The 23,392-nt window shown below is 41.5% G+C and overlaps 1 protein-coding gene across 1 annotated transcript in view; it reads left to right on the forward strand.

The window, feature by feature from the left end:
• The window catches only part of LOC143276878 (E3 ubiquitin-protein ligase UBR5-like), a 222,428-nt gene that overhangs the window by 130,462 nt on the left and 68,574 nt on the right, over positions 1-23,392 (forward strand). The window contains exon 25 of the mRNA XM_076581534.1: positions 8,174-8,417. Within this exon, the coding sequence (XP_076437649.1) occupies positions 8,174-8,417 (244 nt within the window). The remainder of the gene's footprint in view (positions 1-8,173; positions 8,418-23,392) is intronic.

Here is a 23,392-nt window from a genome sequence, read left to right on the forward strand (position 1 = left end):
GGGCATTCCACGACAAAGGTTCCCAGGAGGGAGCAAATATTACTTCAGTTGCTGGCAAAAATGACAGATATATGAATCTATTTTCTTTCAGCTCTCTAGCTTTTTCTTCCATCCATGAACCCAGTCATGCATTTCATAATAGAAGAAATGCAATAAATAAGAAATAAAAGGTGGATGATGCATCTTTATTTCTTCACAAAATGGCATTCACAAGAGAGAAAATGCACACCAAAAAATCTCTCATTTTTTGGCACTCATGGGTTTCCTGGCATCAGCAATAACATGCTGCTCGCTACCTGGGATGTTCATACTGGCCTTTTTGGATCACAGAATAGGTCTTGCAAACCCTGCCATGAGCAGCTGTTTCTGCAACATGTTAGATAAACAGATCAGCTCATAAGAAAGAACAAATGTTATGTTAAATTTAAAACTTAAAACCAAAACCAGAGCTCTCAGTTTAATATATGTTTAGGCTTTTGTCAATTTCTGAGTGTTTTGAGTGGGAGGAAAACACTGTGATAACAGAATTATAAAATGGCATACTAACAGGTAAGCATTCATTCAACAGCAACACAAAATTCACTGCACTGAACTATATGGCTGCATTTACCTTTCACACAATAACTCAAATTGCAGCAACAACTTATGCTTTGACAACTGAGGCTGAATTTTTGGGGGTCTGTCCTTTCCAGTTGCTGACAAGAGCTTTGCTATCTACATGTACTGTTCATCTTATGGATATCTTTGTTGCATGCGATTATTTACTCAGATATTTCCACTTTAGGCTGCTACATTTCATGACTGAGATGAAAGTATTACTTAATATCTTATGTAAAAATGATTACTTAATATTGAATATTTTATTGTTAATATGCATATCATACTTAGTATCTTATTCTTTGATATATATTTTGTGTACTCACCTTTATTTGTGTGTGTATGTGAGAATGCATGTCTTAGATGTATATCAAACTGAATATTTCATTCACAGTATGTGCATGGTATTTTGCATTTTATCATTTCATGAAATGTGTGTTTACTTCCCTTTGTTTTCTGTTTCATGCAGTCTAGATGCACAGCATATCATGGGTTATATGAACATCCCCCCCCCCCCCCACACACACACACAATTATACTCTCTTAATGGCTGGATTCCTGATAGTGTTATATAGTTTGACTGAACCTGATGTACAACTTAGGCTATAGGTGTTATTGTACTGATTTTGTTTTTACTAATTTTAGTTTTTTTTAAAATTGGTAAATTTTTGAAGAAACAGGATGTTGACTGCACTGTTCAAATTAATCATATATCTCTTCACATTACACTTTTTTCATACTCAGACATACACATACACATACACATACAAGCATACATGTGCAAATGCAAACTTGCTCTCTCTCTCTCTCTCTCTCTCACACACACACACACACACACACACACACACCCCTACTCCACTGACAGGAAAGAAATGGGGAAGGGGGATGACTGGAGGGAGGAGGTGGTGGGTTATATTACTGTCAGCAGTCAGGGCCCCAGCAAGTGGTCAGTGATTTGGCTCAATGCCAAGTTTGCCACAACCATTGACAACCCCCTCCCCTCTCCTTACCATTGGTGGGAGATTCTCAGAGACAAGGGAGGGGAATGACTATACAACTCTCAGTTAATTATGAAAGTGAAGTTTGCAGAGGAGAGATGGTGGGGGGTGGGGGGGTTAGTATGAATTGGTGTTCTTGTTCTTTCTGGAATGTGAGAGCATAGTATCTATCTGTCTGTATATATTAATATAAAGTTTCACAGCTATCGAAGCAAAATGCAACTAGAATATCAGACTTTTGTGTGATGTTGAATGAAAAAGAAACCACATTACAATTTTTTACTCACTTATTTAACACTCACCGAATTTGTAGCAGACAACACTAATGCTGTCCAGAGCACTTCCGGTTTTAGACCCGGGTAATATTTTGCTTTCTAAAGCAAAAATCAATCAAATATTAGTAATGGGAATTCCCCCCCCCCAAAAAAAAGTAATGGGAATTCATGTTCTCCGTTTTAACGTGTCCATTTTTCATTCTGTATCAATAGTTTTTGTGTGTTTTACTCAGAAAAAAAAAAATTGTATTCCGATTGAAACACAGTGTCACGCTATGGAAACACTGATGAAATAGATCCAAGCTGCTCAGTTACTGACATCAATAAAAATCCCGATTCAAAGAATTTCAGATCAATATTGTGCATGAAAGTGCTAAAGACATTTGTTTTAAAAAATAATATAAAACGTACCGATGAAACTTAAAATTTTCTGGAGAAACAATGCTATTTTTGTGTTTGATGAAGTGCCGCTCTCCTGTGTCGAATGTTGATTGGGCTGACGCAACTGACAAAGTGGGGTACCTGCTTTTGAATTGCTTGAGCAAATTGGGTATGGATCAAAAATCTTAGTTTCGGATACCATTGAAATCAGCAGAAAATGCTTTTTACCGCTCATACAGTATCACGTAGGGTCAGATTTCATTTTCGAACTGTGCGAGGCAAAAATTTCCCCTGACTTTGTGCTCCGATCTAACTACCCTACTTCGCCCAAGGCTTGGAAAAAAAAAAAGCACGAAAATTCTCCTTGAACTTTCGCCTTTCACGGCTCCCAGTTTTTCAAACAGTAACCAGTGAATGGAAAGCAACGGATGCGATTTTTTCCACTGTGTGATTGAAACTAACTTTGTTGCGCTCAGAAAGACGCCGGCCGCCATTGAACAAGGATTGCAGTTTTGCGTTACAGTACACTTCTTTTTCTTCTATCCGCGAACTCATTCACGCATTGCATGAAGCAAACACAATAAAAATTTAAAATATAGACGATAAAATTAATTATTTTCTGTCGAACTTTTTTTCCCAAAAAATGAAATCTTTATTTAAAAAAAATTTTTGAAATTTTAAAATTTGTCATCGGCCAGGGGGGTCCCCGTTTCCTATATATAAAATATTTATTTATTTATTATTTATAAAATATAAAATTTTTAAAAAAAGCCCAACCTGGCTTATTTACAGTTTGACATAATTTTTACTTTTGGGGCCCTTTACAGAAAAAGGGGGAAGCTGTATTATCAATGGTTTCCCCAAAGTCAGGGGAAACCCATTTACAGCTTAGTTTTTTTGAAAGGACTATGACCTCAAAAAACGGGAGGCAAAATTGCACGGTTCTTAGGGGCTGCGCCTTGTGGGCTTTTTGGGCCCTTTTGGGGAAACCACCCCAAACGTAACTGTCCAAAAAAACCCTCTTGGCCGAGAGAGTGGGGATGTACTCGGGCGGGACCCTCCACTATAATAAAAATTCTGGGCCCAGATAGTCGGGCCAGCGTTGCCCCCTTTGGCCGTTCTGATGGTGATAGTCGGACACGAGGATTTTCTTTATTTTTATATATACAAATATGTAAAACGGGTCTTAACTGTTCACTGTTGGAAATGAAAATTTTGGGGTTGCGTTTTTTCCCTGTGCCTCCACATTTTAAAAATTTACAGGGGGGGAGGTCAGTTTAAGGTCACTAGTTTGCTACTGGAAAACCTGAAATAAGTAAACCTGTTAAAGGGTGGGGATTGCCGGCGCCCCCAAAAACCGGCCTCTCCCGCCCCCTTGGGGGACGGGTTTGAGGCAGGTGGCTGACACCCTTTTTGGGAAATTTAAAAAAACGAGTTCCTTTAAAAAGGGGCATGGCCCTCAGGAGAGCCCCCCGACGGCCCTTTAAGCTCCCCTTTGCTGTGTGCATCCCCAACCCCGAATTTGGCCCCCCGGGGTTGTGTCAAAACCCTTGCATGCGAAGTCTGGACCCGGTGGGTTTCTGCGGAAAAAACCTATGGTTCAACGGAGGGGAAGGCGGTTACAGCAACGCATGGGAGTGCAGGAGCAAGATGAGCACCAAAAAGGTTATTTTGGTCACCCCACTGATCCGTGTCATCTCCAGTGTCTGGGTTTGTCTTGCCCTGGAAATTGGTGGCCCCGGGGCGAGAGAGGGAGGTCGACGTTGCGCAACTCCTTTTCCCTTTTTAAAAACAAACTCTTTGGGTAGATCTCAGTACCCAAAAAAATTGATTGGGCTTTCGCATCTGCGAAACTCACAGTTGATTCATGGCTTTCCCCCCCCCCACCCCCCCCCCCCAAATCCCCCAGGGGGGAAAGAAAAACGAGGGTTTCTTTTGATTCGATGGAACAAAACCCCCAAATACAGTGGGGACACTTTGGCTTCTTGCACTTAGGGTTTCCCAAAATGGCAAGTTAAAAAAAGCCAGTGCGTCCGCCAGTAGTCCCCCTTTAGGCTTTCAATACACCCCCAACGCGATCTGTTGTGTGTGCATCCCCTTCATTCAGGGACAGTGAGTCTCGGGGCGCTTTCAGCTTTGAATGTTGACGGGTTAGTGATGCCCAACAGCGCCCCTTCCCAAAAAGATTTGATTTGGTCAGCCAGAGCTGGAATGTTTGTTTGGGGAAAGAAAAGCAAAAAAGAAGTCCACGGGTTTTTTCAGTTTTGGGGAAAAGGGGACCCTAAAAACCCCATGAGAAAAAAAAAAAAGAAAGTAAAATAAAATTCATTTAAAAATTTTTTTTAAACAGCTGATTTTTTTTCAGCAAATTTGATAAATACGCAAATAAAAGATTTTTACTCACAACAAGTGCCCCAAATAGCAAAAAATAGATTTTTACTTAGGTATTGTTTTACCGTTTTCCCTCCAAAAATTTTAACAAAAAAACCCTGAAAAATTTGTGTGGAAAATTAAACATATGCTCTTTTTTTCCCAAGTCCTCCCCTTGTCTGATACTTTGTGCAAAATAATTTTATGTGTATTTACTTTTTGAATAAACGTGAAAATTCTTTCTGTCCATATAAAAAGTTAAGTGAACCCCTTAATTTTTGTCCACAAATTAAAGGGGACCGTGAAAGCAGCCCCGCCCCAACCACACACCCCACACACAAAAACTTAACAAAACACCACACCCACAAACACCACCCCCACACCAACACCCCACACACAAAAAACAACACCACCCCTTAACTCTCTTCTCTCTCTCTCTCTCTCTCCTCTCCACCTGTTTTTTTTTCCCCCAAAAGTTAGAAGCCATTCTGCAGGAAGGGATCACCCAAATGGGGTTTTCAACCCCCTGAAAAAAATTTTTCAGGGGTTTTTGGGCCAAAAACTGTTTTTCCATCCCCCCAAAACCCTTTTTTTGTCTTTGGTATGTAGTCAATTTGCCCCAGGGCCCACGCTGTTTTTTTTGGTCTCTGATGTGACAAGGCGCTACCGCTTGTTACATTTTCCTTTTCCCCTTTTCAAGGGCTGATGTGGTGGCCCGAAGCGGGAAACATGTGCTCCACTCGGGGGGCCCACCCCGGGTTGGCTCGGGTTGGGTTTACTTGGCTCAGTGCCCAATCCCTCCCCTTTTTGCCCTCCCCCCCCCTAACAATAAAAAATTCTTCTTATCATGCGGGTTTTTCTTCCCCTGAAATCTTCATTTTGCTGGCCGGGGCTGCAGTTTTAAAGGTTGCTAAATTTTGTCATTTTTTTTTTTAAAAAGTGGATTTTTTGGCTTGTTGGGGGGGCCATTTTGGGAAAATGAAAAGATCTTTGGGGGGAAAAAAAACTAAAATTTAAATTTTTCACTCAAAAAATTTTGAGAAGTACTAAAAAAGATGGTGTCAGTCGAAAAAAAGTGGATTCCCCCTATCACGGGGCAAAAGTTTTCCCTTTAAAACCTCCCCAAAATAAGGTGATAGGTTTGTGAATGCCCCCAAACCTTGATCCTGGTGCCTTTCGGTGACATGGGGTGTTTTCCCATGTGGGTGCTGAAAGGCAAAAACGGCACCCAAAGTTTTTAAAGCAGGGCACATAAAATGCCACATCTTTAAAATTTGAAACTCTTTTTTTCCCTTGTTTCCCACGGTCTCTTTCTTTTGTTAAAATTGTTTGAAGGTCTGTGGGTTTCTGTAGGGTTGTCTCTTTTCTCACACAAAAAGCACACGGCTTGAAATCACCCCCAAAAACAAAAACCCCACCCCAACCCCAAAACCACAAAACACACTCTCTCTCTCTTCTCTCTCTCTCTAATGTTGTCTCTCTTTTCATGCTCTCTCTTCTCTGCCCAAACACCTTTTTAAATTTCCCTTGCGCGCCCCAAATCACCAAAAACAACACACTCTCTCTCTCCTCTCTTCTCTCTTCTCTCCTTCTCTCCTCCCCACAGAGTTGTACGGGAATGAAATTTGTTTGGGTTCATGCATAATTACAAACTTGCACTTTTTTCCCCCCAACTTTTCCCCCCCCTTTCTCTGTGTCTTTTGGTGGGTCAGTCTGCCCTCTGTGTCTCTATCTTTTCTGTTGTCCTTGTTTTTATTAGGGTAGAGGTTTGGGGCGGGGCCTAAAACGATTTTGGCATCAAAAAGGCACATTTATTTTTTGAAATCTCCAAAAAACCCAAAAACGTGGTTAGGGTTGAAAGGGGCCCATAGAAAAATTGTTTTTGGAAATTGGTTACGTCTTCCCAAAAAGGGGAAAATAGTAGATTTCCCCAAAAAATTCTACAACTTGCTTTTAAAAATTCATAAAAAATTGGTAAAGAACACTGGGTCACGGGAGGGCCCAGAGACTTTTAAACCCTTTTTATTGGATTTGGGTTTTTTTTGGGCTTTTTAAAGGGGGGTACATGGATTATCGGGTTTTTTTATGCATTTTAAAAAACCCCTTTTGACGGTTGGTTAAAAAGGTGGGAATGAAAGAATCAAGAAATGTGAAAAAATTTTTCCCTTTTGTACAGTTGTTCGGAACTGAGTTTTTTTTTGAACCTTATTTCCCAAATGTAACAAAAATAAAAAACTTCGAGACACCTTCTTTCGATTCGGAATGGAAATATCTGACATTAAAACACGAAAATTTATTTTTTTTCTAAACTTGTGGAAAATTTTATCAGTCCTTTGTGTAAATGTCCCCCTTAGAAGATGAAAGCTTTTTCGGGTAAATGTGGGGAAAACCGACTATTTAAAGAAATATTTTACAAAAAAATTTGGGGGAGAAAATTTAAAAAGTACTTTCCTGTGTGATTTTAAAATTTAACCCAAAACGTTTAGCAAAATTTTAATTTACTATAGTTTTTAAAAAATCGCGAAGGGAAAATCAGGGAAACTGTTTCCCGCTTACTACAGCTTCATTGGGAAAATCAGTTTCATAGTTTGTATGAAACCCTTTTGATTTTTGTTGTTACTTTTTTCATTGATTTTGTTAAAAAAATTTTTGGGAAAATCGTTTGGTAAAGTTATTTTGGAATTTGACAAAGGATACTTAAATCATTGTCTGTCTGTCTATCTGTGCTATGAAAGGGGGGCGATGGCCTAGAGTTAGATGTTTTTTGTTGTTTTTGTTTTTTTTTATAGCCTGGAGACCCTTCCAAATTTTTTTTAAAACATTTTTTTGGGTTGGGTTTTCAGGGTGGGTGTCCCCCCCCGATCCCCCCCCCCCACCCAAAAACAGGGCTCTGCCCAATACCCTGCCTGGGGTCTTTTTTTTTTATACCATTTGCCCCTTTGTACTTGACAGCATTTTAAAACCCTTTTGGGAATATTTTTGGTTTGTCGGCCGGAGTGCATGCATTTTTTTTCATATCCCTATCGGGTGTACATTTTTGGGGCAGAATTTTGCCAGAGGACCCCAATTAGATGCAGTGAGTTCTTTTTCAGTGCACAAGATCGTTTACTGCACACAGGACCTTGGTTTATTGTCTCATTGGAATGGTAGACGCTCAGTTCAATTTTCCAGTCAAACATTGGAAAGAGGGTGAGAGTGAGAATCAAACACAGACCATCATGGACACTGTATGTATTGGCAGATAAATGTCTTAACCATTCTGCCACCTTCCGCCTTTCAACATTCCAAGGAAAATAAACTGGAATGGGCTGTTCAGGATTGCATTTGCCAAATGAGCTGTTAATGTAGCTTTTTCTTTGTAAGGTATTTCTTTTTTTCTTTTTTCTTTTTAAAGTATGCAGGGGCAGGGGAGTCAAATTATGGCATATGGAGCAATGCACAAAAACTGCAGGAACCAGTATACCTTGGGAATGGAAAGTTGTTGATGGGTGGTGGTGTTTGTTAGTGTTTTACTTGACAATGGTGATGACTGGCATTGTTGAATGGCCACAGGAATGCAGAAGGCTGTACGCCTTTCATGCAGGCAGTGTGTGGGCGGGCGTACCCTGCGGCCTCAGCTCTGCTGGACTGTGCTTTGAAACTGTCAGAGCGTGGGGAGTGCCGGGAGACAGACCGGGCTGTGCTGATGACCATGCTGTACCCCAACGGGTCCAGCCCAGACAACTCCCCGCTACATGTCCTGTGCGCCAATGACACCTGCAGCTTCACCTGGACCGGTGCCGACCACATCAACCAGGTGGGATGTTTTAAACAACAATAGCTGGGTCTGAATGGGTCATGGAAATCCTGGAAAGTTATGGAATTTGAAAATATAATTTTCTAGGACTGGAAAGTCATGGAATTATGGTCAAAGTCATGGAAAAGTCATGGAATTAAAAAAAGTCCTGAAAACAAGGATTTTTACAGTGCGTCCCGTGTAACTGGAAAATTTTGAGTGTACTGACTTAACTGAGTTATTTAGATTAGTGTTGAGATGTCAGTTGCACTGGCTGCTGCTGCTTAGTCATGGCTATCTCAGTCCATGTTAAAAGGAAATACTTGGAGTTGACAATTACAGTGATGAAATCAACATTGTTCGAGTCTATGGCATGAACCCTTTCAAGTTTATGTGTCAGGCAGTGACCTCAGCTGCCATCTGGGTAAAGTAAACTCATGCATTATAAAAACAGATGGTCACATGAACAGAAGGAAAACACAGCTCAGACTGAGCCACTGCCGATGTAACTGATGAGAAAACCGAAAGACATCATCATTTCTTGACTGCATCCATCATGATAAAAGTACATTTCTCAGGATCACCTGTTCCGTGTTGATCCAACGATCTCTAATGCCAGTCATTATATTATTACTATCATTATTATGAGCATTTACGCCTAATCTTGAAAATAAGCCCCAGGCGTTAAAATAGAAAACATGTAAATGTGAAAAAGGAAAAATTGAACACAAGATACAAAACAAAATTAACCCCCCCCCCCAACCACACACACACACACACACACACACACACACACACACACACACACACACGAGGCATGTGAGCATGCACACACACGTCACGGTACATAATCAAATAATATGCAATCAAAAATACATCCTACAAATTCTGTAAGTAAGCACTCACTCATTCACTGATCATCATTTTAGTTCATACTGGAAATGGATAAGCTGTGGAGAATTATTCAGGATGGGAAAAGGTGAGTCTTCAGACTGGATTTGAAAGACTGCAGCGAAGATGAGTGACAGAGAGGCAGTGGAAGTTGAGTCCAAAAAGTGGGGGCTTGGAAAGAAAAACTGCGTTGGCCATATGTTTTGGTTTGAACAGAGGGGATCCTAAGCAGGCAGGTGTCAGAAGAAGAGCGGAGTTGGCATCAAGATTTGAACGCAAATTATACCGTTTTGATCAAACCGAGAGATTTGCCTTTGAATAACAAAGACCAGCAAAACCCCATTCCTCCACACACACTCACACTCACTCACTCACTCACATAGATCGACACACATACTAACGCACATATGTTACCATTGCTCTCTTACACACTGTCACACATACTAGCAGACGTGTGCGCGCGCATGCACAAGCACACACCCCACCGCGCGTGAGCACACACACACATGCACATACTTTACGGTCACTCACATCTTACACACACATTGATATACAGGTTCTGCACACAGACAGATGTGCGTGCGTACATGTGCATGCCACACATTCACACGTGTGTGCATGTGCGCGCACACAAACACACACACACACATTTAACCGTCACTCACATACACACACATTGACATTCAAACTCCACACACACACATAGATCAATACACAGACAAACGTGCACACATCACTCACATACACACTGTCACACACACACACTTTCACACACACACACACACACACACACACACACACACACACTGGCAGGCATGCGTGTTTGCAGTTATTAAGGTCTGGAAGTTAAACCTGGAGTACCAAAGAATCATCTCCAGTACATGAATGAAATACTATGGTTTGTTCAAAGGAACATGCAGCTACTAATTTGGATGTCCATACAGTTCATTTATTGCCATCAGTTCTCGCATGCATAGTCGTGAGTTGTTGGAATAGAGGGGAGGGGTGATGATATAAAAATAATTGATAATTTCTTACTATCACTACACACGTATGCATGCATGCACGCACGCACACGCACAAACACACATGCATACGTCTAATATTTAATTTTAAGCGAAAAGACATTAACATAAAGAAAGAAAACGCATGCGAGCATATTTATCTTACCAGTTCTCTCTGTGTCTGTCTGTCTATCTGTCTGTCTGTCTCTGTCTCTCAGTCTGGGGGGCGAGTTGATTTCATCAAGCCGACAGCACACATTTTTCTAATGCTCCTGGAAAATTATCCCTCAAGTTCAATTAACTGCTTAAGGAAGGAGTTCCAAAAGTGGATTTCTATGTGATGCTATGCAGGACAGTATTCTGGTCACAGCGGTGTCATTTTTGTGATTGTTGATTAACCATGCCTGTAGACAGTGAGTGTTTTCGTGCTCGGTGTGGACTGTTTCTCACCACTTACCTCAACTTCATGGCCAAGCGCAATACGTTTGTGTTGAAAGTGCGCACGAGACTTGTGACAGTATGGAACAGACTGGAAGTTTTGCTTTTTGTGTTCGTGACCGTACATCTCTTGTGCTGTGGTGACATGGAATTAGTGACGGCACATCTCCTGTGCTGTGGTGATGTGGAATTAGTGACGGCACATCTCCTGTGCTGTGGTGACGTGGAATTAGGGACGGCACATCTCCTGTGCTGTGGTGACGTGGAATTAGTGACTGTACATCTCCTGTGCTGTGGTGACGTGGAATTAGTGACGGCACATCTCCTGTGCTGTGGTGACGTGGAATTAGTGACGGCACATCTCCTGTGCTGTGGTGACGTGGAATTAGTGACTGTACATCTCTGCTTGTGGGGTTGACGTGGAATAGTGACTGTTTTTCTCCTTTTGCTGGGGTGATGGGGAATTAGTGACGGCACATTCCGTGCTGGGGTGGGGGAAAATTAGGGGACTGTACATTTTCCTGTGCTGTGGTGGTGGAATTAGGCCCTTTTCCATCCCCTGTGTGTGGTGACGTGGAATTAGGGGATGTCCCTCTCCTGTGCTTTTGGTGATGTGGAAATTTAAAAGTGACGGAACATCCCCCTTGTGGGGTGAGTGGAATTAGTACTGTACATCCCCTGTGCTGTGGTGACGTGGAATTAGTGACTGTACTTTTCCCCTGTGCTGTGGTTGGGGGGGAATTAGGGGCTTTTCATTCTCCTGTGCTGTGGTGTCGGGGAAATTTTAAGTCCTGGTCCTTCAGATAGAAAAGGTATGTGAACCCGGAAAAAGAAAATGGGGGACAAAAACCCATTTTTGACAACGGGTTTGGGTGCATGAAAAAGGAAAAAACCACTTCCCTTTTCCCCCCTTGAGTGTACTTTCGGGTTTTTAGGGCTTACCAGGACGGGGTTTCCCACGATCTTTGAGACCTCAGTTTTCCGGGGTGAGAGATTCTTGTAAATTAAAAACGGGGTATCTTTCAATGTGGGAATTTTTTTTGTGACTTAAAGGGGACGGCTTTTGGATGGGCCCCAGAGCAAAATGTGATAAAATTTAGAAATTGTGATGGTCTAAAAAAAGCACTCAACCTTTTCCTCAATCACTGAAAAAAAACAAAAGGGAGGTCGAACATTTTCTGTGCATGTGAAAAAAAACAAAGCTGCCTTCAAAAAGTTTTCCCGAGTGAAAACCCAAAAAATAAAACGTGAAGTTAAAAACCCCCACGAAAGGGATAATTGAAAAAAATTTGGATTTTTTCCTGCGGGGACAGTCTGAGGAAGGGTTATGGTTGTTTTTTACAATCAAAAACAGCATAAAACCCTTTGGGACTTGTGCCCCGGAGATTGGTGATGCACACTAAATTTGCGGGTGGACAAAAAAAATGGTTCACTGAGGCTTTCCATGTGAGCCCCCACAGAGTGGGTGAGGGAGCGGGGAAATGGCGGTCCCAGATAAATTGATTTTTAAATTTTAAATTTTGGGAAAGGACAAAATGGCTGTGATCCAAAATCGCCAGTACGGGAGAGAAACGGAAAAAAAAAGGGGGTGACTGGGGCCCAAATTGATATGCCCGGGGAAGGCAGGCCAGTGGGGTTTTAAGTGAGGCCGGGAAAAAAGGAGGGAAAGGTTTGGCCGGGTTTGGGGGCACCCAAACCCCCGCGACAAAGCCAGTGGGTTTTCCCGGGTTGCCAGCCGCGACCCCAACAGGGGGAAACCCCCCAAAGAACCCCGCCCCCCGCGCTACAGGGGGGAAAAAGGGGTTAAACTAGGGGGAATTGGGGAAGAGGGGGAGGGGGATTTCCTCGTTTGTGTCAGAAAGGGCGGGTTGACAGGGGCCCGTGAAACGTGGGGGGGCAAGAGTTCACCCGTGGCGGTTTTAGAGGGGGGCTTTGGCAAGGGGGGTGGACAGGCGCAGGGGCGGGGGTTTCCCACTTTTTTTCGGTCCATTTAGGCTTCCCCACCTGTCAACAAGACTCGGGACCAAGGACGCATCCCCCGACGATCTTCATCGGCCCAGGTGTGGTGGGGGCCCAGGTCAGGTCATTTTTTTTTGGGGATTTGGTTTCTCGTGTTTTTAAACGTTGGAATCTGAAATAAAAAAGGGTTGAATGATGGGTTTTTTTGGTTTTATGTATCGAGATTTGATATTCCCTGTCTGAAAGAAACTTTTTTTGATGAATAATTTGATTTTAAATGGTATATTTCGATTATGAAAATTTTTTGCTGCCCCTGCGAAAACCCCCCGACGGGGAAAAAATGGGTGGTTTTTTTACTTTTGATGGGGAAAAAATCATTATCTGAATTTGTCGCTTTTTTTCGTTAAAACTGTAGCAATTTTTTGCGTCAGTTTTAGCAAATTGTTTTAACAGTGTTTAAAATTTTCTTCGCTGATTCTTTGTTCCCTTGTACCAGAGTTGGGCCCATTGTAAAATTTTTTTACGCTGTTTAAAAAGATGGTATTGTGAACCAGAAAAAATTGTTTGTACCATGACTTTTTGGGGACCCTTTTAAAAATGAACACTTCTTTTTTTTTTTTTTGTGCTTTTTCTCGTTTTTAAGCTCAGGTGCTTTGCTTGTGGAAAACTAAGCTAAAAAGGGTTTAAAAATAATTATAAAAAACCAAATTTTAAAAACCTTACTGCAGACGACATTGTGGACACTACTATTCAACTTTCTTGCACACTTTTTGGGGTTACACTTTGCAGTTCATTCTCAGGGACATTTCTTTTGAAGAAAATTAATTTGTTAAAAAATATAATTCCCTGATCCCGGTACGGGTTTGGCCTTTTAGTTTTTAAGCATTTGTTTCACGGGGTTTCGGGGATCCTTCTTTCCCGGGGGAAAATTGTTTGTATTGAATTTCTTTAAAGGGCATCAGGGCCGTTGTAGTCTGTACCCCAAGGGGAAAAGGGACGGGGCCCTTTCCACCTAGTCTTTTTATCTTTGAGGACATCATGATTTTTTAAAATTAGGGTTTTGTATATGTTCTGTTAAAATAGCAATTTTGTAAAAAAAAAAAAGTTTTTACTGAATTGCTTCTGAAGAAGGCAAGTAAAATTGGGACATAACTCCCCGGGTTTTGCATTCTTTTAACGGGGGACAGCTGAAAACCAAATTTGTTTTTCAAATTGACTCACTTTCACTTACTTATCATAATCTAATAATTTTTGATACTTATGTGCTCCACCCCCTTTAGCCCGGGGGCCCTTCCCAGGGTGCAAACAATGAACATCATTTGGGGGGAAAATTTTTTAGGGGAAAATCAAAAAAAACGGCACAAAAATTCAGTGACTTAAAAGCAAGCCCAAATGGGAATGTGTTGGGGGCCCAAAGAAATTTCTCACTCCGTTCCCTCTCATTTGGTGCTTCTTTTTTTTTAAACCCCCTTTTTTTTGCTAGTAGTTTTGCTATAGCCTAGGGCTGAAAAAATTTTTCGGGAAAAAAAAGGGAAAACCCCCAAAATAAATTTTAATATGCTTAATTTTAAAAAATTTCTGAAGAAAAGTGCAAAAAAAGTATATATCAGAATAAAAGGGGAAAATTAAACCCAAAGATTTTTTTTTTTTTTTCTCAATGTTAAAAAATTGGGGTCGTTGACTCAAAAATTCCATAAAATGAAATTTTAAAAAAAAATTGGGACTGTCTTTCCATCATGTAGGTGTTACAACATAAACCGGGTATAAAACAGTCTTTTTCTTGTAAATGTTGTGATCAACAACAACACTTTTTTCAAAGTTTGGGGTGCAACAGTGCCCGGCCCATAAGTTCCAACCCCAGTCCACAAAAAGTTTGGAAAAGGGTTTTACTCACCCAGATCTTTCGCCAAATTTAAAAACCTGTGTGTGGTATTTGCGGTTCTTGGGGAAACCCAGTTTTCGGGGACACAGGGCGGTTTGCGGGGGGCCAGTTTGGGCAGTAAAAACCTCACATTTTTCCCTTTGCCTTTTTTCGCGACTCTGAAACCTCCTTTGTAGGGGGGCCTTCTGGGGGGTTTTATGTGGGGATGAATAAATGAGTGTGGCCCCAAAAAGAAAAACCCAGCTTTGGTCTTTTTTTGCAGTGTCTGGGTTTGGTCCCCAAAAAAATAATGGCATTTAATTATACCTTTCGGGAAATTTCCAGGAAATGTTTATGCTTTTGCTTTTTTTGTTGGGGGAGTGGCATTCAGCATGGAAAATTTGGGAGAAAAAGTACACACTTTTTATCCTTACCACTTTTTGGTTTTTCCTTTTTTGGGGGGGGGGCATTTTGGGCGGGCAGTTTTTGGGTCATGATGGTCCATGGCCCCCTTTGTTTTTGTTGTAACCCAAAAATTGTGGGGGCTTATTTCCCTGCCCTTTGGTCTTGATGCTGCTGGTCTTCAGGGGCAATTTTTGTGGCAAGTTGAAGTCCGGGGGTAAAGGGACAAAATAGACCCCATCACCAGATGGATACCTAAAAACCCCTTTTGCATAAAAGATTTAAGTTTTTTTTTAGTTGTTTTTTGTTTGTTTGGTTTTTTTTTTTGTTTTTTGTTTGTTTTTTTTTTTTCTTTTAAAAAAAGGTTTTGAAAATTTATTTACCTTTTTATTTTCTGATTTTTTTCCCGAAGGGTTGAATTTTAAAACACACCCCACACACACCTCCCCCCAAAAACCCCCCAAACCCAAAACACTTTAAAACTGGTTCAGGGTTTGCCAAAACCCCTTAAATTCTTTTTCATACAAAAACAAAATGACAACCCACCACACAAAACCACACACTTCTACGATTTGTTGCTTTTTAAAAAGAATTTTTTAGGCATACAATTCTTTTTATATCATTCTCTGTTTTCATTTTTTTGTAAACATCTCCCCCCCCCGGGCCCCCTCCCCCTCACTCTCACACACACACACAAAACCAACAACAAAAAAACAACGACAAAAAACAACAAAAAAACAAAAACAAACAAACAAAACACCACACACATCGGAACGAATTCACAGAAAGTTTCTAGGCAAGCGAAAAAACGCTTTCATCATAATTTTGGCCGCCAGGGGCCCAAAGCCTCCTTGCGCAGCATTGGTCACAAAATTACCAGTAAAGGGACTGACTGTCACCACACAGACATTAAAAGTGCTGATGAGTATTTTCCCAAAGCTAAATCCCCTTCAAAACCCCACAAAATTGCAGTTTTTTCATTGTTAAAACAAACCGAAAAAAAAAATAAAAAACTGAAAAACCTCGAAAAACCCCCCCAAAACCCCCACCTGCTTTCTTGAATCGCTGAGCTTGTCTGTTCATTTTCGTCATGCCCCCCTTGAAACCCTTCCCCCCCCTCGGGTAAAAAATCTACGTCTTCGGCTTTTCAACTTCACGCTTTTTTTTCTATCTCATTCAGTCCAAAATTTTTTTCTTACCTTTTGCTTACTATTTCCCCAATATTGTGCAAGTTTTTGGGTTTGTCTGCGTTCGCCATGGCTTTGAAAAACAATTTGGAGTTTCCCATTCGAACTTAAAAAAACTTTCGCCAAAAAAATTTGAACTTTGGGGGAAATATTTTTAATAAGGGAACTTTTTAGATAAAAAAACTTCAGGGGAGCAAATTTTAATTGTTAGGGGACAAATTTTTTCTGAGTGCGGGACTCAAAACTTGGGAACGTTGTAACATGATGTACAGCCCAGGGTAAAATACGCATTGCTGGGGGACTTTTCATGCATATGCCGAAGTCAACAGCGCAGTAAAGGGTTAATTCTTTTAAAAATTGTTGACTATGATTGATTTAGATATTGTTTAATCAGTGAATTCTGGTGTTTGGACTATGTTTTTTTTTTTCTTCATTTCAGGAATCTTTGAGAAAAAGGGACCTGTGGCCTGATGGAAACCTTGTGCTGTTGAAAAACCTGGTGTGCTGTGTTTCCCAAAAAAGGGCATAAATTGAAAGGAGTAACTGTTCATTTTTTGTTAATTTGTCGTTGTGTAGTTTGAAAAAGGTTTTATTTTTTTTCTCTGTTGCTTTTAGTCAGAAAGTAGGGTTAAAATTTTTGCCATTTAGAATAACAGATTGGTTAAAAAACATAATGACAAGGCATTTTTTCCCTGTTTTTTTAAAAGGGTTTAATAGTACTAATAAAAAACAATGTTAATAAAAATTTTATTTATTTTGGGCTGAATTTTTTTTTTGCGGGGCAAATAAAAGCCCCTTTACACCAGTCTTTCCCCGATGAAATCTCTAAAAACGGGAGAAGCTGGGGACAAGGAAGAGGGGGGGGAAAAGGGGGGTTTTAACTCTTTGGAAGTATTTAAAATTTGTGCTTGTAGTTTTACGGGACAGGAAATTTGGAAAATATTAAAAAATTTTCAAACACACTTTCCACGAGACAAAAAAAATTTCAAATTATATTCAAAAGGAAATTTCACCATCTTTTTTTTTAACTTTTTAACCTAAACCCCCTACTAATTTCCCTGATATCGGTAATGACTGGGAGAGCTTTTTTCCCCTTACTGATTCCCCATTTTTCCCACGTTTGTTTTTAAAAAAAATTCCTATGTCTCACACAGATGGGAAAGACAATACTAAAAGAGTCCCCTTGGTCTTTCCTTATTACCCATAGAAAAGCATCAGCCAGGGTATTGGCCAATCTTTGCTTGTCACTTTTTTCAAGCAATTTTTTTTCCCAAACCCTGGGAACCGATTTGATTCCACGTTTTAAACTTTGGGCCCCTCTCAGGCTCAAAACACGTGGTTCTCGAAAGAGCCCAAAAAAATTTCTTGTTTCAGTTTTTACAAGATAAAAATGGTTTGGTTTTTGATTTGGGAAAGGGGTTTTTGGGAAAAAGGAGAGTTATTTTTAGCCCAAATCAAGAAGGTCGTGTGTATTGGACGTGAAATGGTGTGAGTAAACAGGGAAAGGGGGGGGGCAGAAAATTGTGGAAAGTAAAACAGGCAGTTGGTTTGGGAGAGGGTGATTGGTGGTAAAATTTGTTAAATGAACCATTTGGCTGTTGAAACAGAGGAATGGTTTTTTTTTTTTTGAGTTTCTTTTCCAACACTTCCACCTTACGGGGGCAAGACACGCACAGACAAAAGTTAAAGGGTTTTCAGGGCCCCGCCTCCCCCCCTCCCCCACCACCCCCGGTTTTAAATAAGTTCACTTGCGTTTGTAAGGGTCCCATTCATTCATCATTTACACTCTTTAAAGGGGGTTTTTTTGACTGAGATTTGTGGTAAACAAATTGGTTTTTTCATGTTAAGTGTAGACTTCAACTATAAGATTCTTCACCACCCTCCCCATTTTAAGTCATGAAAAAAATATATTTTTTTCCTCCCGCTGTCAGGAAGGGAAATTTTTGAAGTTTGAGTTATGAAAAATTGTGCTGTCTTTAATTTGGGTACCTTTAACACTTGTGTTTAGTGTTTTTTTTTATTACAAAATTTTTTAAAAAAAAAAACCAAAAAAAAAAATTTTCCCAATTTCCCCGTACACAGGGGGAAAGCGGGTTTAACTTTAAAAATTTTTGGGTTTAAATGGGGGGTGGTTTCCGTTTTTCTCCCAAAAATTTAAATAAGGCTGGGTAAAATTTAAAAAAATATTTTTAAAAAAATTTTCACGGGAAAACTGAAAAACCCCCCCTTTCCCCTTTGGGAAAAATTTTTGGGGGTTTCTGTATCACCAGGAATTTTTTAAATTTCCCTCGCTAATCCACAAGGCAGGCCCAAGATGATTTTTCACACAGGGAAAGTTCCCTGGTTTTTTATGAACCCCGGGGAAGTCAAATTGGGGGGTTTTCCAACCCCAAAATTTTTAAAAAAAAAAAAAAAAAAAAAAAAGAAGATCCCCAATGTGGAAAGACAGAAAAAGAAAAAAATTTTTAAAAAATCCATCACTTTAAAAAAAAACAAAAAAAAAAAAATTTTACACATTTCTTTCCCGCCGGGAAATTATTTTTTTTCTGTTGTCCTTGACTGTGTGGAACACCTAAAACAGGAACAGCCCGAGGGCCCCTTTAACTGCCAAAGTTTGGGGGGGGTTTTTGTTGTTTTTTTTGTTTTTTTTTTGTTTTTTTTTTTTTCCCTTTTGACAGGGCGCTCCTTTGGCCCTTTTTTTTGGTTTGGCATAAAACCCCCTTGCACCCCCCCCCTGTGTTTTCCCGGTCTGCTGCTCCTTTGGGGGGTGGAAAGTTTTGCAGGCCATTTACAGCCTGGCCTCGGGCTCCCAAAGCTGGTTTCCCGTGTTGGGATCTCCCCATGTGGTTAAAGTGTTTTGAATTTCTGTAACGACAATGCTGTCCCTAAGGAAAAAAAAAAAAAGAAAAGTTTTTTTTCCTGTATTGCAAAAAACCCCCAAAAAAAACCCCCCTTTCCAAAAAAAACAAAAAAAAAATGCAAAATAAAATTTAATATTACAAAGCATATACACATGCCTAATAATTGGAGTGACAAATATTAAAAAACACACATGCACAGATACGCCCCCGGGTTAAAACACTGACACCCCCCATTGCACAGTTTAAACCCCCCCCAAAATTTTTAAGTGCACACTCGAAAAAGATAATTTTTAAAAAATCTATACAAATTTTTTCATTTAAAAAATTTTAAAAAAAAAAACATTTTTTTCCTTAAGAAAAAAAATTTTCAAGTATCAATTTGTTAACACCCCCCACTCGAGGTGTGGGCGTGTCAGGAAAATCAGTGTCCTGGAAATCCCCGTGAAATGCGCCAGTGGGATGGGTTTTTCAGGGCTTTTTTTTCCCCCCCCCCCATACAAGTTTCTTTTTGTTTCTTTAAACGTCAATTTTCTACAAATCATCAAGTCATCTTTTCTTGTTTTTTTTGGCCATCACAAGTGTCCGGGCGATTTCTGTCCCCAGCGTGTTGGATCAGCCCGCCCAAAGTTTTGTCGTACTTAAAAACCCCATCCTCTGGTTCTTAAAAAATTTTCTTTTCATCGAAGGGTTTATCCCCGAATTGTCACCAATTTTCAAGGAGGTCCCCCTTCAGTGTTTGATCCTTTTTCCCGTTTTTAAAATTTTTTACAGCCCACGCAGGGAGTATGATTGCCTCGCCCATTTTTGGGTTTTGTAAAGGTCGATCTCTGGGCCCCGTCCGAAAAGTTTTTAGAAAAAAACCCCGGGGTGTTTAATGGTTTAGGGGAAATAAAACCCCTTTTTCCTAGACTGAAAACCCCCGTAAACCCCCAAAACTCAAGGAGGGGGGGGGTTTCGGCCTTGGCGGGTCGGGAAGAGCCGTTTTGGTGGAAAATTCCGGCTTGGGGCGGAATCAGAAAAATTTAAATTCCCCAAAAAAAGGTAACTCGATCTTGGCCGGCCTTTTAGCCACCGCAAGCAGAGGGGCAGGGGGTGCGATGGAAAAGGGTGCTCTTTTTTAAAAAAATTTTTTTCCTTTTCCCAATTTGGGAGTGATCCCGGAAAATTTCCGGGGGTTTTTCGCCCAAAATTTTCAGGAAAAAAGCGCTTTTTTGTGCTTTTTAAACCTTCAGTGCTGGCGTGCAGGGGGACTCTGCAAAGAGATTGCAAGGTTTTTTTCTCTCTCTGGTTTTGACTCCATTTTAAAACCCCCCTCAAATGAAACAAAGGGGAATTTTACGGGGGGCGTCGCCTTTTTATACGGGAAGGCCCCCTTTTTTCAGTTTCAGTTCCTTTAAGCTCCCCTTTACAGGCGGTGGCAGTCAGGGGTTTTACACTTGAGAAAACATCACTGTCTGCTCTTGTTTACCCTTTCCCCCTTTCCGTCCCTGTCGGGGGCAGGACCTCATTTAACCCGGTCGACCCGCCCCACGACCGTTTCTACTGTTGGGCGGGCTTTAAAGGCCCCCTCCTCGGGTTGGGGGGGTTTAAAAATGTCATCAGCCCGAGGTCTTCTTTTGGAAAACCTTTTTTCTGATATGGACTTGTGCTGTCTTAATGAACCGGGTTTACCCCCTTCCCTTTATCGTCCTTGGGGAAAAATTGTTTTAGATCTGTTTGGTCTGTGATCCCTCGTTGGTCCTGGACTACGAGTGGGGAGGACCGGGCCCACCCACGAGAGTTGGAAAAAAATTTCATGTCGTCCCCCGCCCCAAAACTGGGGGGGTGACCCCTGCCGGGCCCCCTTTAAAATATGACAAAGCTGAAAGGGGGAATTTTTTTCCACGAAGTTAAGAAATGGAGCTGCAGGAAAAACAGGGGTTAAAAAGCAAGGGGCCCTTTCTGACAAATCTGATCGGGTTTTTTTTAGATTGGCCAAGCAGCAAGGTTTCCCCTCGTCTCCCTCCAAGTCTTTTGATGCCAAGAAAGCCCTGGTTTAAAGCCCGGTTCGGGAGGGACCCCCCCTAAGTCTCGGAAAAAAGAGGCAATTTAGGAAAACTTTCGGGGAATGGAGGGTGATTGCGTTTGAAAACCCCTCAACAGCTTTTGGGGCCCAAAAAATAGGTATGTTTTTAAAAAAAGGGCCCGAGAAAAATCATTTCAGGATTTTTTGCCTTCCTTAACCTCCAAAACACCAAAGAAGAAAAATGTGGGGGGTTTTAAAAAAAAAATTTTTGGGGAAAAAAGGGGCCCGCCCCTTTTTATCTTAAACTCTCGCGGGTCTGGGCAAAAAAAAGAAAGCAGTTTTCCAATTTTCTTGCCTCCCCCAAAACGGGAAATGAAACTCTTGATCTGCCAAAAATTTGTGGTTTCTCATAAAAACCCAAAAAATGAAAGAAAAAAAAACCCTGCAACTTCTCTTCCGACAAAACAACAGTACAACTTCCTTTCACTTGAAAAGAACAAAAACTGCCTTTTGAAACCCGCCCGGGGTTCCTCTCCGGAATGGACAAGATTTTCCCTTATAAAAACTTTAAAAAAAATCTTCCCGAAACCTGTTTTTAACCCTGCTCAAAGTTTAAAACCCCATCTGGGAAACCACAGGCTTTTTTCCACCCTCCTGGCGGAAAAAAACCCCCTTTAAACCTGGTGCCAAAACCGGGAAAAAACCCCTCGAACCCCCCCAATATGCCCTTGCACTGCCCGCTGCATTTGCAGGGGGGGGGGCCGATGGAAAAAGATGGTAGTTTATAGATGTGTGGAAATAGGACCGTCGGCCTTTTTGGCGGGAAAAAAAGAGGGGTTTTTGCAAGCCCTCGCTCTTTCTGTTGGCATCTGGTTCGTCTTTGGGAAACCCCTTGAAAGAAATGCCCTTTTTAAAAAAAAACAGTTTTGGTGGCCATTTTTTTTTTTTACTTAGAAAAAAAACTTACGGGCCAAACCCGGGAAAATTTTGGGAACCTTCGGGCCCGCACAAGCTCGTTCTGAGGACACCCCCCCCCCCCCGTTCTTTTTACAATTTTTTGCAAAACAGACAATTCGGTGAGGGTCGGCACCCCCTGTCCGAAATTCTTTAGGGAGCTGGGTGTTCCGCAAGGGAGCATTTTGTCGCCGGGTCTCTTCAGCAAACCCAAAATTTTAAAGAAAGGGTTTAAACCCCTTTAGAAGGGGGTCGGACGCTCGTGTTTGTGGACGATTTCCCCCTTGTAGGGAAATGGGGGCCGTTTGCCAGATCCCCCGCGATGGGTTTAGCCTTGCCCTCGGCAAAATTTCCAAATTTGGGCCCGGGAGGGGGTTGGGTTTACCTTTTCGTCCCCCAGAAAATGAATGTATTTATTTTTATAAAAATTTCGCCAGCTTTCCGGACCCCGAAAACCGTCTGGGGAAAAATTTCCCCATCCCCGGGGGTCCCAAAGGGAAACCAAATTTTTTTTGGGGGGTTTTTGAAACAGAAGCTGAACTTCCTCGGGCCCTATCAAACAGTGAAATATCTTTCCAAAAAGCCCTGAAACCCTTATCGAGTTGTGCACAAACGGGCTGGGGTGCTGATAAAAGGGAAATCTTTGCACCTCTACAGGCCCGGGTTTCCCGGGCCCAAAAATGGATTTCGAAGTGTAGCTTCGGTCGGGGGGAGACCGTCTTTTCCTGGAAATGCTGGACCATAACCCCCAAAAAGGGGTCCGTCTCAGGGTTAAAGGGGGTTCCAACCCCCCTGTGCAAGCCTGTATGCAAGGGGGGGGGAAACCCCCCTCTTTTCCAAAAGCAGGGCTAAAATTTTTACCTGAAAATTTTTTTCTGAACCTACCAACCCTAAATTTCGACCCCTTTTTTTCAAGAAACCCCTTTTGACAAAAAAATTTGGAAAACCCAAACTGCTTTCCCCTTAGCCGCACATAGAAAATGTCGTTTTGGGTTTTCTTTTGGCATTTCAGATTTTTCAAGTTCCCCAAGCCCTCCGTGGGGCCTTTAGCACCTGAGGTCCAAAAGGGTTTGGCCTCGTCCGAAAAGCCAAATAGTTTTTTGGCCACAGGGAAATTACTTTTCGGAACTTGCCCCAGATTCCCCTTTTCAAAGAATCTTTTCTGACGGTTCCAAATCAGAGGAGGGTTGCTGCTTCTGCGTTCTGTCCCGCCTTTTTCCCGGGCCGGGCCCCCAAAGGAACCAAAATCCTGTCTGACAGTCAGTGTACCCCTGGGAACCCGGGCCGCACTGGTTTTTGGCGGGAAAAATTGTTCTCTCTCGGGAAAAAAAATTTCATATCTTTTCCGACCCTTGTCAGCCCCGGGGCGTTGCCTGCAGGAATTTTCATCTTCCCCAAAAATGCTGGAATTTTATGAAGGGTTTTAAATTTTTC

Source organism: Babylonia areolata, chromosome 33, assembly GCF_041734735.1.
Source record: "Babylonia areolata isolate BAREFJ2019XMU chromosome 33, ASM4173473v1, whole genome shotgun sequence".
NCBI classification, from domain to species: domain Eukaryota; kingdom Metazoa; phylum Mollusca; class Gastropoda; order Neogastropoda; family Buccinidae; genus Babylonia; species Babylonia areolata.